Source organism: Eublepharis macularius, chromosome 8 (genome assembly GCF_028583425.1).
Source record: "Eublepharis macularius isolate TG4126 chromosome 8, MPM_Emac_v1.0, whole genome shotgun sequence".
Lineage (NCBI taxonomy): Eukaryota > Metazoa > Chordata > Lepidosauria > Squamata > Eublepharidae > Eublepharis > Eublepharis macularius.
The window spans coordinates 43,888,009-43,904,730 of NC_072797.1; the positions used below are offsets into that span (position 1 = coordinate 43,888,009).

Consider the following 16,722-nt stretch of genomic DNA (forward strand, 5'->3'; position numbering starts at 1 on the left):
TTGTTCACCACTTTGAGGGGGGTTCTAATCTGTCTAGAAGAGCAGTATATAAGCGCAGTTGTTGTAAGGAGTTTAAGGTTGGGGGGGGGCTGTCTGTAGATAAGAAAAGGCTTGCCTCCCAATGCCTGTGAGAGTAATGGGACACTTCTAAATATATGTGAAGTAGCTTTGACTTTTAAAAGTTCATGCCCTGAGATGGACTATACAACCTCCTTTGGGTGGCAAAAAGATCAAGAAAGAAACAAGAAAGCCCTGTCATAAGAGACAGCCTCATTCAAATTTGGGACTTGGTTAGAAGAATAAGCCTGTTGATGTTGCCACTATTTTCACAAATTGATGCTTTTTGTGACAAAAATCAGAGAAAAGATAATGATTTTATAACGTACCAAGACATGATAAACCAAGGAAATATAAAATCATGGCAAGAAATTCAAGATGAAGGGGAAAAATACAATGGCTGACATATTTTCAGGCAGTTTCCAGAATACAAGAAACCCTGAAGGAACTCAGAAGACAGTTAAGGAATCTTACCAATGTTGAGAAAATAATCACACAGAAAAAGGAACACATCTTGGGTCTAATATATAAACTTTTACTCCAATATGATACTGAAACACAACAAGTTAAAGTGTGCATGATAAAGTGGATGCAAAATTTCAGAGAAGAAATAACATTTCAACAGTGGGAGAATCTTTGGACAAAGGGTATAAAATTTACAGCAAGTCAAACACTAAGGGAGAACTGATACAAGATGTTCTTCAGACGGTACATTACACTAAAAGACATCAAGAGAATGGACAAGAAATATGTAAAGAAGCAGACGGTTCCTTTTATCACATGTGTTGAACATACCACAAAAGCAAAAATTTCTGGAAAGATACACGCTGAGATGCAAAAGATTTTAAAATTTGATTTCACCATGAAACCACAAACTATGCTGTTGGGAATACTTCTAGAAAACCTAGACAGAAAATTACACAAACTATTTAGATATTTACTGACTACAGCAAGGGTGGTATTTGCAACCAGTTGGAAGGAAGAAGAATGCCCAACTAGGGAAATCTGGAAAGGTAAGATGGCAGAATACGCAGCTATGAAGAGAAATGGGGAATTATTTTACTTACAAAAGATAAAACGCATCAAATGTTTTAGTTTTAGAAATCTAAATAAGATTGTATACTATATTGTTGTAGATTGAATATAAGATTAGGATCTGATAAGATGGAAAATGGTTAAATAATAATGATGAGGTAGAATATTTGAAAACGGAAACTTTGGCATAAAGTTAAGATAAATAGAAATGATCTGTATAGAAGCATTAGACCATATTAAGATATAGCACTAAGAATGTACGCGGAGACCTCGTTTTGACCTTTAGTTGATACAAAATTGAACACCAGGTAGGAAAAAGAATGTATTTAGTTTGTGAAGGTAAACGTGAAAATGCACAGAAGCTGATGAACTCTGATTAAGATATGTTTTGTGTACTCTGTATTTTAATAACTCTTATAGTGCAAAATATTACTGTTCCTTTGACCCCGTTATCCCATTTTTTCTGTACCCCCCTTTGTTCTGAAAAAAAAAGTTCATGCCCTGGAAATCTAGTTGGTCTTTAAGGTGGTACTGGAATCTTGCTCTTCTGTTGCAGACCAACAGGGCTACTCACTTGAAACCTACTTAACATCCATTGAGAAACATCAGTAGACCATTCTGAGTCATCAACAAAAAAACCCTGTCAACAGCTGCAGGTGAGAAAAACGAATTACTCTCTAACCTGTAAATACTGACCTCTCTTTTTTTCTACTGAAGTCAGTCTGTAAATCAAACATGATCAACAGCCTCAATTTCATCCCTTCCCAAGCATAGCAACCACAATTTTGTCCCTCATCTTAAACAACCCAATTAAATTTTGAATCAAACCAGCAAACATGCTAAATTCTTGAACATCCTTCCAAGTAGATCACAGTTGTTGATTTCAATTAATAATCATAGATTAAACTGAGAAACTACCTTAGAGATAAAGAAATGTCATTCATAGGAAGAAATCAAATGAGGCAACAGCCAGCAAATGGAAAGACTTATTTGCCAAATACAGATATAAAGAGATAAGAAGGAAGTGAGAACTGATACATAATGAACTCTTAAAAAAAACATTTCTTACCTTGGTTGAGAAAAAAGATAGCTATTTTAAATTTTAACACAGCAAACCAATTCAAAGGTATTTGTTTTTTATTTTTATAATTTAATATCATAATTTTGTATCTCTGGTAAAAAGTCACTAACCTGTTCCAAGCAAAGAATGCAATTTACCAGGCTGATTAACTAATTATCCTCTCCCTTTTAGGCTGGATTCTCATGCCTCAAAATAATAAAAGGTATGTATAGACAAGCAGGCCAGTGATTTAGGGAAGAGGGATCTAGTTACCATTGTGGGCTTATTTGCAGGACTACTAGGTAGCATCCCCCCCCCACCCATGAAATTAGGCTCCTTGGCAACCAATGGCTTTTGCATAATCCTGTGTTTGAAAAACTTCTGGTCACTTTTCTGAGATAGTAAACGCACTAGCTCTCAATCACCAACATTCCTCTTTTATTTAAAACGAATAATCAAATACAAAATATTTAAATATACACTAAACAAGATGAATCTCAAACCATTACTCTGTATGTTGGTCACGTTTCCAATAAACATTCAACTGATTCATATCTTTTAGATTTTTGTACTGTAAACCTGATGTGTGTAACCTGTTCACGTTATCAATACATTCCCCTGTAATGCAGAACCAAAGCAGCGATAGTAATTACAGTAAGAACAACACCATGTTAATGAATTAGAACTGCTACCATGTAGTTTAAAAGAAGCAGTTCTGGAGACAGAAATGCCATTTTTTTTGTGAATGTAGAATGAAATAACCCTTCTAGATCAAAGAGGCAGTCCAGCATCCTGTTCCCCACATTAGCAACTAGATGTCTCTGGAAGGCTTATATGCAGAGTATGGAGACCAAAACCTTACTCTGTTGTCCCACAGCAACTGGTATTCATACTGAGAGCCAGTATGGGGTAGTGGCTAGAGTGCTGGATTAGGATCTGGGAGACTATGAGCCAAACTACAAGTGACGAATGACACAGGTTGGACACTTGTCAGCTTCCCTCAAGTTCTGATGGGAAATGTAGGCAGCGTGGCGGAATGTTGGACAAGTGACAGTTGAAAAGTCAATTGGACAGCAGTTGGAGAGCCAAGCTGCAAGACTACGATGCCTACATTTCCCATCAAATCTTGAGGGAAGCGGACAAGTGTCCAACCTGTGTCATTTGTCACTTGTAGCTTGGCCCTGAGTTTTGAATCCCTGCTCTGCCATTGGAGACCCTGGCCCTCTCACACCCTCTCAGTTTAACTTACTTCACAGAGTTGTTGGAAGGATAAAATGGAATACAGAACAATTTAAACCACTTTTAAGTCCCTACTGAGAAGAAATGCATAAATAAATAAAATTCAGAGATACTCTGTCTCTGAACATAGAAATTTCATTTCTATGGCCATCATGGCTAATAGGCATAGATCTATCTCTTCCTAATCTCTTATAGCCATATAGATTAGTGACCATATTGTGGCTATGAATTCTACATGGTTAATTATGCCTTGTGTAAAGAAATGCTTTCTTTTATCTATTTTCAGTCTACAGCCCATCCAGGAGTGTAAAGCTAATAAATGTAGTCATTTTGTGATACATTTGCACTTAACAATATTCCCATGTTTTAGATACTACTTTTAAAATAAGAAACATTATAGTATCTAGTATAAAATAGCTAATATAGATGTTATCTTTCCATAAATGAAGCAACTAAAAACATTACAAACAACAATGCTGTGTGCAGAAAATCTTGTTTCCAATGCCAGTAGTAGGCATAATGTCCAGGATATACAGCCAGAAAATCGTATTTTATTTGGTAACTGTTGGAATTAGATCAAAAATGATTTGAGAAATTAGTAAGCATCAAAAAAATTATAGTACCACATAGTGCCAACAATTAGAAAGTACAGATATCTGATTCACTGTTTTGTACTGGAACGGTTCCAGTACAAAAAGTTAATGCTGACATTTACAATACTTAAATGTCATAAAACGCAAGTAAATAACAAGGCTTTTTTCAGGGCAAGTATCTGTATGGTTTGAAAGATACAGAGTAACTATAAAATGATCTGTTCTTGCCAGGAAGATCAGTGTACAGCGCCCATCTGTATTTAGGACCCCCACTGAGAGCAGTGAACAGAGCCAGTGTTGTTATCCCCACAATACAGCTGGGGAGCTGGGGCTTACCCAAGGCCATCTGCTGAGGTCATGGCAGTAATGGGATTTGAACCAGCAGAGTGCTGATTTGCAACACAAACAACCAATATGGTACAGTATATCACTAGGTCTTATGCATTTGAGGTTCTGTCCATGTGGCCATCTGTCTTGATGCTATTAAATTGAGAATGTGTATGTGTTTAATGCAACAAAATCATGCTGCCTTATTTTCATCACTTCCATGGGAAAAGACAGACATGGAAAACTAAACAGAAAAAAATTAACTTTGCAAACATTAGAGAAGTCTGTATAGATAATAAGCCAGTTCTCCCATCTGTTATTAGTTGGACCAAATTCTTTTTCAAAATGTTGGACCAAGTTCTTTTTCAAAATGTTACAGTATTTTTTTTTCAAATTCCACTTTTGAGTTGTAGATTGATTTATCAACATTTTCATCCTGTTCATTCACCTCTCCTTAAGCGTTTGCAACCATTTAAAATGTTAAATTAATTTAAGAACAGTATAATAAACTTTGGCCATAATGCACCACAGAGTGACTAACAAGCCATTAAAATCCATTAGCGTTAACTGCTGTAATGAGAAATAGCCATCATACAGTCCACCCTTCTGCTATACTCCACAGAATTAAGCCTATATAACTCTTCAGAGGTGGTCACATGTTTGACATAATGCACCAATTAGATGGAATAGAGAAGACTGGGCCTAAAAATTGAACACACAACAGTGTTTGAGTGGAGGGGGAAAAATCTAGTTTGTATTCTCTATGCGTTGGGTGAAGACTATGTAGAACTAATCTACAGTTTTATCATTTTTATTATGACATCTATGATAAAGGTAACAATATTTTAGTACGTAATAATACATAATTTAATTACATAATAATATGTAATTTGTGGCATCTTTTCGCCACTGACTCTCATAAATCATAAATGGATATGCTGCACTCCTGCTACCAAGAACTTGGTGCAGCCAACCCTCATGTTGAAAAATATTTATATGTACAAACTGTATTCCACTGCATTAAGTTTTTAAAAGTTGACGAGTTGCTTGATCTGCTCAGTTTGTAATGACTGCCTCCTTGTCAACAGAGTCTTACTTTTGAAGTCCTTGGGATAAGTAGGTGCTGTTGGGATGAGGGGTTTCTGCCCACAAGAAACCATAGTAGACATCTTGTAGCTGTCAGAGATCAGAGGATGAGGATTCACATTTAAAGGGGGGAGAAAACCAGGTCTAACCTGAGCCATATGATCTGACATGAGGGCCCCTGACCCACGTCTCTCTAACAGAGCATGATTTTTCCTGCTGAATAGGTTTGGAGGCATGTTTTCTATCAGTTCCCTGGAACTTGATGACAAAGACGGAGAAGGGGAAAGAAGCTTTTTCTTCCCTAGAAGTGACTTACTGTCTTCTACTGGAGGTCCTAATCTAGTTAATTGGGAATCAGAGCTGTAATGATTTGCCCCTAGATTTCTTCTCTGAACAATGTTCTTCAGCGTGGACACAAAACTCGTTGAGGCGGAATCTGAATTTTGATCTATACGAATTTCACCCTGGGTGCGGTTTACATCACCAAAGAGTGAATGAGAATTTATCTCATCACATGACATTTTTCTGGAGGCAGTTTGCTCAAAGCTTTTCAAGAAGTTAAGGGTATCTTTTATATCAATGCTGTGATGTCTGGTAATAAATCTCTTAGACAGGGCAAGATGATTGATTTTTAGACACAGTTCTTCTTCAGGAGTTATATCCTGCAGGTCTTCTTGTAAAGAGGAGATTCTGTTCTGGTCAAAGAGTGAAGAGGAAGCTTTCACCCAAGGCTCAGAAGACATGTGCTGCATCTGAGGTTTTCTTGAAGGAGAGTGTGGCTTAGGTATATCCTCCTTTCTTCCAGAATGATTAGGCTCCTTGAAGTTGAACAGAGCCTTTTCTACACCTTTCGAGTTTTCCTGTGGAGATGGAGAAGTTTTAACTTCTACATCTGATGGAGAAGTGCAGGAACTTGGAGACAGACATTCTTCATTGTCAGGAGGTGGCACGTTTAAATACTGTCTAGTGGTTTGCCTTCCAGATGGAGATTTATCCTTTGTAATAATAATGACTTCTTTCCCTTTGGCTTTGCAAGCATCTAGAATAACTCTGAGGCTTTCCTTATCCTCTGAATTCACTGCGTAAACAAGAACTGAATTACCAGAATGGTCCTGTAAACTTAAGTCAGCTCCGTTTTTAATCAGCAAAGAGAGAACTTCAGGGCCAGCTTTCTGCAAACAGGCATGCATCAAGGCTGTCTTCCCAGATTTATCCTGAATGTTTGGATCTGCCTTATTTTCCAGAAGATATTTCACCATTTTTACTTTGCTAACACTCTGATAGTCTACGTGCTTTGTTTTACATGCGATCATCAAAGGGGTTTCACCACGGTCATTGCTTTCATTGATGTAGGCCCCACCTTCTAGCAGCAATCTTGTGAGGCGCAGTCTGCTGTGATAGACTGCTTTGATCAAGGAGTTTCCATCCGGGGAAAGCTCAACAGCTTCATCCATCTCCTGTGTCCTTTTGAACTGAGGACTGCAGCTGTTGGAAATGTCACCTAATTTTCAGGAAAATTAAAACAGAAAAAGACACATAAGTATAATATATATTCATATTTGCAAGGGGAAAGATGATAAATATTAGCCTTTATTAACCAGCACTTCTAGACTTTTAAAAGTTAAATTGAAATAACAGTATTTTGTTTCTGCCTGCCCTGTAAGCACTAGATTGCTTTTCATTCTCATTCTGATCTAAAAGTCACTCGGAGTCAGGCCATACATTACATTGAAATGGGTGTCCAATAGTACCTTCTCAGAAAAGTTTTGGGAACTCGGTGATTTGTAGTGGATAAGTTGTTAATCCTTCCCTCACCCACTGCAACTACATGTTCACACACCTTGAATCCTGTATCAGGGGAGCAAATTTCTTGGGGAGGGAACATTGTTGTAGAAAAGAAGCAGGCAGGCAGAATGGTTAACCACTATTTTCTGAAGAAACGGCTGTAGCTGGTTCACCTGTCAAAAGTGGAGTTTGAAGATGGGAACTCTGACTCTCAAAAAAGCTTACACTCTGAAAATCTTGTTGGTCTCTAAAGGTGCTGCTGGACTTAAACACTGCATTTATTTCACCAATACCTCACAGAGTATCTCTTCCTAAAGCTCCTTTCCTGTAGGAGGCGTCATCAAAGATTTGTTGCACACATCTATGTTCAAGCTGGTCCAGAGAATGACAGAAATAGGGCCAAATGGATGTTTTTACACCATAAGTGGATTCTGACAGATGAAGGAATTGCACAGCAGGACGATGTCCCTCTACCTAAGTAACTGAGGAGAGTGTGGACCACTGAAGTTTGACCTATAGGAATATGACCCATGGCTTATAAAATCCTCCTCTTCTATACACTTACCAAAGAGTCATGCTCTCCTTTGCATCTTCCCATCCTTCTTACAGCCTTGTTTGCAAGACCTAAGCAAGGCTGTTAATGATAGAACAGTCTGGAGGTGACTAATCGATAGCATTGCCGTAAGTTGTAAGCTACTTAACAACACATCTCTCTCTCTCTCACACACACACACACACAGATGCACAAACACCTTTACTGGTAACCTTGAACAGAAATACTTGCTGGATTGTTCTTTGGAGCATGATGGCTTAGGTATAACTTCTAGGATGTAGCAATGACTCTGATAGGAACAAACAGAATGGGAGTTGTTAAAACAGCAATGGAAAAAGCCCCTTTGAATTTCCTTGTCATGCCAATGTAAGAAGCAGAGGGGCTGATAAGTCTGGAAGTCTAGATCAACAATCTAAACTATGAGCCAGCAATTTCCACCCATCAAAGCTTGCTGAAATTTTATTCAAAGAGAAACCGGAGTTCAATTATTTGCAAAACACTATTGCCACAATCTAATAGGGATGTTCTGTGTACAAAGTATGCAGAATACTTCCTAGACTGGGAATTGGTGGTTTATCTGCCTGACTGGCATATGGAGTTGCTTTAACATCTGGTACTGTATATACACTGGTTGCTGAATTATTAATTGCAATTGTGAGTGTAGCTCTGGATAGACAAAAAGTGTTGTCAGCTTTGGAGATCTCAAGCCCTCTCCCCTCCAGACAGCTGAAAGTGGACTGTGATAACTATTTGGCAGTGGCTAAACTCACACAGCCTCTACAACACATATCTCTGTATCAGATGCTAGTTCAGCAACACTTGCTTAAATCAACATGCAACTTCATTACAACAAACCTGTTTGTTCAGCTGAATCAATGTTGTAACTTACTGCACACATGCAGATCCATTGACCTTTGTTTAGTTAGGTCTCACCATTTTATCACTAAGCACAGTGTGCTCACTTACATCCTGATTCACCATTATATGTCTTCAGTGCTGGCATAACACAACGTTTTAAGACTGCATTAGTGTAGCAACAGGCTGCGTTTGGATAGCTTTCTGTCTCAGTGTTAAAAGGTGGTAGGGAGAGGCACTGTCAGGGCCAAGCTAGAAGTGACACCTGAATGGCAAGTGAACAGACTCACATGTATTCCTCCCTGTTCACTTGTGCTCCACTTGCACTCCACTCGATCACATAGTGATTTGTTCACTTGCCATTCAAATGTAACTCGTCACTTCTAGCTTGGCCCTCAGACTCCATAGCGTGGCATTATACTAGCAGAAAGCCCAAGCCATTGAAGGTGCATACATGGTTGGTTCTAATTATCTTTCTTTTCCTACACTAGCATAAAGGGATACTGGATTTTTAACCAGGGGTGCTGTTTCAGTTTTAAATCTAAAACACTGGAAGAGAGAGAACAGATATATGTAGCTCTCTGCCTTCTACAGTGTTAAAGAACCAGAATCTGTCCAGATAAGGAACTAGAGGAAGGTAAATATACATTTGAGAGGGGTGTGCTCAAAATTATTCTCTGAATGATAATTTATATGGATGGCCCAGTATTTAACATTGCTAGGAGTTTGAAACAGAAAGAAAACTAATGTAAAAAGGATAGATTCTGAACAAATTTTGGTTGCTTTTTATAAACTAGATCCATACCTGCTTTCCACACGTCACTATTATGTTCTACAAAGTATGCTGGGCTCTGATGCACAATCTTAATTATTTATTTTAAGAATGCACATGTGCTTTTCCACTATGAAAATAATCTCCAAAGCAGTGTAAAACAAACAAAATAATAAAAACAAATAGGAGCAGCAGAAACAGTCACATGGATAACAAACAGAAACACAGTTAACGATGCGAGGGAAATCTCTGTCTATTAAAGGTTATAGCTGGTACACCTGTCTAAAGTGGTGAAACATAGTGCCACAGATGCTATTTAAACCTCCAAAGTAAAAGTTTTATCTAGCAGCCTATCCAAGCTGTTTTAAAAAGTCTTACCTCTATTTTAAACTTTAAGAGAAGCCAATCACAGAATGAGAAAGGGATTAATTCTGACTCCCTAGTTCCAATATTTTCCCTCTCATTCTTCCTAGGGTAGCAACAACCATTCTATTAATTGTACCTATAAATTGATAGAAATAAAAGAGGCTAACAGTGCAATCCCTTATATGCCATGGGTTTAGAAAGATCTAACTCGTATTAGGATTGCACTATACATTTTTTTCTCCAGATTTTTTTTTAAGTTGAAGAAGTAAAAGGAGATTAAATAGTACATAGGAGATTAAATAGTATACAGATCATATCTAAAGTGTTAGGTTTACATAACATTTTTGAAAGAAGCAATTTTGTTACACAGCACAGGTTACACATGTAATCTTACGGTCTCATAATTCTTTGCAGGTTTACTGATCAGTTTTACCTTCCTCAAACTGTACAAGGAACATATTATTCTATTCTTAGGTCAACTGTAAGTACAATTGTGAGCTTCAGGTAAGGGCATATGTGCACCATGCACTTAAACTGATTTGATAATCATTACCTCTCATGAAATCCTAAGAATTGCAAATGATGGGGGGGGGGGAGGAGGAGTTTTCAGCAGAAAGTTCTCAGCATGCATCCTCACCAAACCATAATTCAGAGAGAACTGTGATATTTAAAAGTGTATTTACCTTTATAGTAAAATAGCAAAGAGTCCAGTAGCACCTTAAGACTAACCAACTTTATTGTGGCATAAACTTATAACAACAACAACAACAACGTATTGTCGAAGGCTTTCACGGCCGGAGAACAATGGTTGTTGTGGGTTTTCCGGGCTGTATTGCCGTGGTCTTGGCATTGCAGTTCCTGACGTTTCGCCAGCAGCTGTGGCTGGCATCTTCAGAGGTGTAGCACCAAAAGACAGATCTCTCTCAGTGTCCTACACTGAGATCTCTCAGTGTCCTACAACTGACACTGAGAGATCTCTGTCTTTTGGTGCTACACCTCTGAAGATGCCAGCCACAGCTGCTGGCGAAACGTCAGGAACTGCAATGCCAAGACCACGGCAATACAGCCCGGAAAACCCACAACAACCAACAACAACAACATTCGATTTATATACCGCCCTTCAGGACAACTTAATGCCCACTCAGAGCAGTTTACAAAGTATGTTATTATTATCCCCACAACAAAATACCCTGCGAGGTGGGTGGGTCTGAGAGAGCTCCAGAGAGCTGTGACTGATCCAAGGTCACCCAGCTGGCTTCAAGCGGAGGAGTGGGGAATCAAACCCGGCTCTCCAGATTAGTCCTGTGCTCTTAACCACTATACCAAACTGTTGTTGTTTGTTTTTCTTTTTGTTGTTGTTATATACAACTTAAAACCAGGCCAATCAGGTCCAAGATATAACTTTATTCATGAGTGATGTTGAGTCAATTTGTTGATGTATTGAACACAATCAGTTTGATACATGCTGATGCCAGCATAGTTCATTTTAGATATATTGAAATTTAACATGCAAATTATGATGGTCAGAGATTCATTAACGGCACTTGGAAAATGGCCGGCTAGTATCTTTTAACTATTGCAGTCCTGCTGTGGAAATATAGTCACATTTATTGGAATTCCTCAAGTTCTTTATCCCTTGGACTTTTATAACAAATAAGAACTCCGTCTACTTTATTAGATAGGTGTCCTTTAGCCTCAAGTACATTATGGTCTGAGTCATAACCAGAATTTGCTTTGGTACCTGATTATTATTCCTATAGTTCTCATGGATTCTTCCAAATGTGCTTATAAGATCTGTTGTCATAGATACCACTATATTCCTCTTGGAACTTGGTTGGCAACTGGGACCAGTAATTCTCTAGGGTCTGGCTCATGCAACTTATGTTAAGGGGGTTGTCCCACAGCACTTGGCAAGTAATGTACACAGTCAGTTGACTCCTTTACTCATTTTTCCCACTGGTGTTCTTATTGACACTTCCCTACAAAAGCTGGACCTATATAGAAAGTAAAACAAGTTGCAAAACAACTTTCTTCCCAATCAAAAAGCCCATAAAAATCATACATGTGTGTGCCATTTGATTCTGACCCAGTCTCTTACAGAAGAAACTACAAATTCAACTTCCAAGGCAAAGTAAAGTCAGCTACCATCTCCACCCAAAGAGGTTCTTCTATATTGCAAAGGTTATATGACAAAACAGATTGTCAAATATTGTTCCCAACAATATTCTGAGTTTTATAAAAATGCAGCCTAACCTTAAGCAGCAACAATAACATTTTATTTGAAAATAAAGCAGAAGAAGGGGGAAAATACTTGATTATTTACCATCAGGATGTTGAAGTGTCAGCAGCAAAACTTTTACTTACCCTGGCTAGTAGCCATTGATGGACCTGTCCTCTATCAATCTAATTTCCTCTTATATCCATCTATGTTCGTAACCATCACTACATCACCTATCAGTAAACCCCACAGTTAATTAAACTACTCATTAAGTAACTAAGTATTTCCTTTTGGTCGTCCTGCACCTATTCCCATAACTTCATTGGGTGCACACCCTAGTTCAGTATTATGGGAGAGGGAGAAAAAGTTCGCATTCATTTTCTCTACCCCATTGCATAATTTTAGGAACTTCTACTCACTCTTTTTTTTCTTTTTAGTCTTTCCTCGCAGGAAAGGTGCTCTAGCTTCATCTTGGTTGCCCTCCTTTGTACTTTTTCCTAGTTCTGCAATAGACTTCTGGAGATACGGGGGCCAGAACTGCACACAGTATTCCAAATGTGGTTGCGTCATTAAAATATTGGCTGTTTTATTTTCAATCCCTTTCCTAATAATCCTCAGCAGAGTTTGCTCATTTCACTGTTCACTGAACCAACATTTTCCTCAAGCTATCAACTACAACCCCCCCAGATCTTTCCCTCTCAATTTCAGCCAACTCAAACCCCATCACCATTTATTTAAAATCAGGATTTTTTTGTTCCAATGTGCGTCACATTACATTTACCCTCATTTGCTTCATTCACTCCATTGAATGAACTTCATTTGCCCATTCACCCCATTTAGAGATCCTCCTCTAGCTCTTCAAAATCCACCTGGTTTTCACTATCATGAATAATTTATCATTATCCACACATTTGGCCACTACACTGCTCACCCCACTTTCAAATTATTTATGAACAAGTTAAATAGCACCAGTTTCAACACCGATGTTGAAACCCCAGTGTTCACTTCCCTCCGTTGTGAAAACTGCCAATTTTTTCCTACTGCTTGTTGTTTAATTATTTTTTAATTTACAAGAGGACTCATCCTCTTATCTCATGACTGCTATGTTTACATAGATCCAGAGGAGTTAGCTGTGTTAGTCTGTAGTTGCAAAATAGTGAAGAGTCCAGTAGCACCTTTAAGACTAACCAACTTTATGGTAGCATAAGCTTTCAAGAGCCACAGCTCCCATCATCAGATGCATCTGATGAAAGGAGCTGTGACTCTCAAAAGCTTATGCTGCCATAAAGTTGGTTAGTCTTAAAGGTGCTACTGAAGTCTTTACTATGTTTACATAGGAGCCTTTGGTAAAGTACCTTATCAAACCATAGTTTCTGCTGTGAATCTTCTCCATATTAGAATTCTACCTCAGAATATTGCTGGAACAGTGCAGGCGAGGCACATGTTCTTTCCTAATTTACTATGGAGCAAAACAAGGTCTTCTTGCTACACAAAGCAGAGCACAGCTTCCTACAAGTGTAGGAAGACTGTGGAAGGGAAGCCACAAGAACCCTCCTGAATGACATCAGGATCCCATCTACTCTGGTATCCTGATTCTCACAATGCTCAGGGGATGCCTCTGGGAGGCTGACAAGCTGGGTAGGATGGCAATATTCACCCCTAATATTTCTTCCCAGAATATAGTAATCCACAGTTGGATCCTTCATTTTAGCTATGGATTATTAAAACAAAGAAAAAGGACTTCTAAACTGTAACTTTTCAAATTAAATTTATGCATATTTGACTACCATATGACCTGGAATGTTCTCAAAGTCTATGCAAATAAAATTTTATTATATCACAGTATATTTCTATGGCTTTACAAGGCTTTCTAAAGCAGCCTACAGAATAAAACATAAGAATAATATAAAAATTAGTAATGATGATATTTCATATCATATATCAACACTTTATCAGTGTGGACATATTACTCCCTGCTTCAAAACACACACACAAACACACTTAAAACACAGTATTGTAAAAGCTGCCTGTGGTCAAAGACTGTTGTGTTCTTGTTAGGACCAGATACTCCTTTTCTCTATAATCTTTTCCTCCTCCCAGCTGAAAAGGTTTTCAGAGCTTTTCCTTCTTAGCCAATGTTTTGTGCAGTTGCATAAACCCATATTCACCTTAGTAAGCATTTATAGTCTCCAAGATGAGAAATTAACATAGAAAAATATACTTAAGTAGAAGCAGGCACAGTAATTAACGACATTAAAATTCTACCTTTTCGTATAAAATTTAAGAAAGAGACTGAAGAAAATGATAGTGCCATCCTTACACCCCTGTAAGCCCACTGATTTCAAGTGACAGTGGGGTATAACTAGGATTACACTGAAGGGGAAGTATGTATCATTTTGTGCATCATGGAAAAGAATAGTTTTTCATTGAGCAATTTCTTGAGTGGCTCCAAATTAACACAAGTAAAATTTGCATGTAACTCTTATAAAAATCTCTCTCTTTGCGTGTTATGTGTAGTCACCCCTCTATATTCAAATGTATGAGGATGCCCACAAATACAGAAGCCACAAGTGTATATAATAGCTTTTATGTAGCTCTGCAACAAAGTTGCAGCTGTAGCTCTGCTTTGTTCTGTAACAAAGTTAACAGTGGATATGTGTTTAAAATGAAAGCATCCAAATAACCTGATGGCCGGCAAAATCGCATTCTGATTGTCTCATGTTGCAAAAATCAGTTGTTATGCCAAAAGCAAAAATAAAAGATGAATGCACCAAAAACAAACAAACAAAAAAGATGAAAGTGCTCAAATTGAGAGAGCTACCAAGAGCCTATATAGTACAGTGGTAAGCGTGTTACATTAGAATCTAGGAGTCCCAGGTTCAAATCCCCGCTCTGCCACAGAAGCTTGCTGGGTGAACTTGGGCCAGTCACAGAGTCTTAGCCTAACCTACCTCACAGGGTTGCTACGAAGATAAAATTGAGGAGAGAAGAATGATGCAACACAAAGCATCATATTCTTTAAAGAAAAAAAGTTCAGCTGAGTTGTTCCACTAATGGTTGTTGTGGGTTTTCCGGGCTGTATTGCTGTGGTCTTGGCATTGTAATTCCTGATGTTTCGCCAGCAGCTGTGGCTGGCATCTTCAGTGAGAGATCTCTGTCTTTTGGTGCTACACCTCTGAAGATGCCAGCCACAGCTGCTGGCGAAACGTCAGGAACTACAATGCCAAGACCACGGCAATACAGCCCGGAAAACCCACAACAACCATCGTTCTCCAGCCGTGAAAGCCTTCGACAATACATTGTTCCACTAATCTTCATTCAGTCCTTTTCATACACACTGGCTTTGTACAAACTGCAGTTATATCAAACCCATTTTTAATTTTGGTCTTCTTTTCCAAGCAACAGCCTCATACCATCTTTTATGGAGAAGCTTAAAAAGACAATGTCTGTCTCTGTAAATTCGATAGGATGAGTAGCCTGATCTTGCACAAACGCACACGTTGCTCAAAAGAAAACCCTAGGTTTACTTCATAATAAGCATGCTTATATGTGCAAACTCCTTTATAAAGCACAGACATATCTAAGAGTAAATGTCACTGAAATCAATAAAAGCAGTTGGTTTAAGCTAATAGAAACGGATTATAGCTAACTCCCAAGCCCATGGAACATGCAGCCTAGCCTTATGCATGTTTACTTACCAATAAATGTTTTATCTTGAACTTGCATCATATTGCTACCTTATTAATGGAAATTTTTATTAGTAATTGTGGGTCAATATCGTGGTATGGAACGACAAAAAATAAAATCTGAGCTTAATTGGTATGCAGATCAGCTTTACAAAAGCTCCAACTTTTCTATTTTGCTGACTAGTTGGTTTGAGATTCAGAGGAAAACATTTCCTGGAAATTCATCTTTCCTCCGCTATTTCACCTGACAAAACTCACCCGGGACAACTTTCCTCAGTACTCCAGAACATCAGCTCCCTCTTCCTGCTGCCTTCCCGCAGCAGAAAGAGACAAACTGACACGTTCTGGAACAATCACGCAGTTTGTTCGCAAGGCACCTGGTTAGAGGGGGAGAACATTTACTCCGATTCATTTACTCTGGAGCAAAAAGGGCGCGCTGTAGCTACGCAATAAACGGCTCGGACTATTAAGGCAAGAAGTCCTCCCCAAAGTAATGGTGTTCATTCCCAAAGACAGCAGGAGGCGAGCGGCAGACAGTCCTGGTTCGCCCTCAGCTGCCCGGGAGAAAGCGTGGAAAGGCGGGGCAGCCCGAGAGCCACAGATTTGCAACCCGCCGGCTGGCGGGAAATTTTGCCCGGGGCTGCCTATTGCTAGACTTATGGGGGTGGGGGGGAGAGATGACAGGGATGTCGCTGAAGGAATGACGCCTAACATTCAATGCCTCCCGACAGCAAGAGAAGTTTGCTGCTCTTACCTCCAAGGCGAAGTCCTGCCTCTTCAGCGCGCGGCTGGCTACGCAGGAATTTCGGCTGCTGCTCAAGAAAAAAGAAGCGACCGCCGGGTTGGCAGCGCCCTTGCTCTGCAGCCTGGGTAGTTTTTTCTCCCCGCTTCGTCGCCCCCGAGCTGAGCAGCAGCCTCAAGGCGGGGAGGGGGCGCTGCCTTGGCGCGCTTTCCTTGTCCGCCCGAGGAAAGGCGCAGCCGACGGACTCTCCTGGCCGCAAGGAAGGCTGCCGTGTTCTTCCCCAGCTCGCGCGGCCACGTGCGGTTCAGTCCCGCTGGAAAGCAAGCCCAGCTACCTTCCGCGGGGGCG

The 16,722-nt window shown here is 39.3% G+C and overlaps 1 protein-coding gene across 1 annotated transcript; it reads right to left on the reverse strand.

Annotated features, from left to right (window-relative positions):
• Positions 1 to 5,256: 5,256 nt before the first annotated feature.
• On the reverse strand, positions 5,257 to 16,494 carry ANKRD34B (ankyrin repeat domain 34B). Its single transcript, XM_054987297.1, has 2 exons — positions 16,387 to 16,494; positions 5,257 to 6,898 (listed from the first exon to the last, which is right to left on the reverse strand). Exon 2 carries the CDS (start codon positions 6,849 to 6,851, stop codon positions 5,340 to 5,342), a length of 1,512 nt encoding a protein of 503 aa, XP_054843272.1. The 5' UTR covers positions 6,852 to 6,898; positions 16,387 to 16,494; the 3' UTR covers positions 5,257 to 5,339.
• Positions 16,495 to 16,722: the final 228 nt, after the last annotated feature.

Bases quoted from the DNA above. Each gene is read 5' to 3' on its own strand.
- ANKRD34B (XM_054987297.1), bottom strand. From the start codon at position 6,851: ATGGATGAAGCTGTTGAGCTTTCCCCGGATGGAAACTCCTTGATCAAA.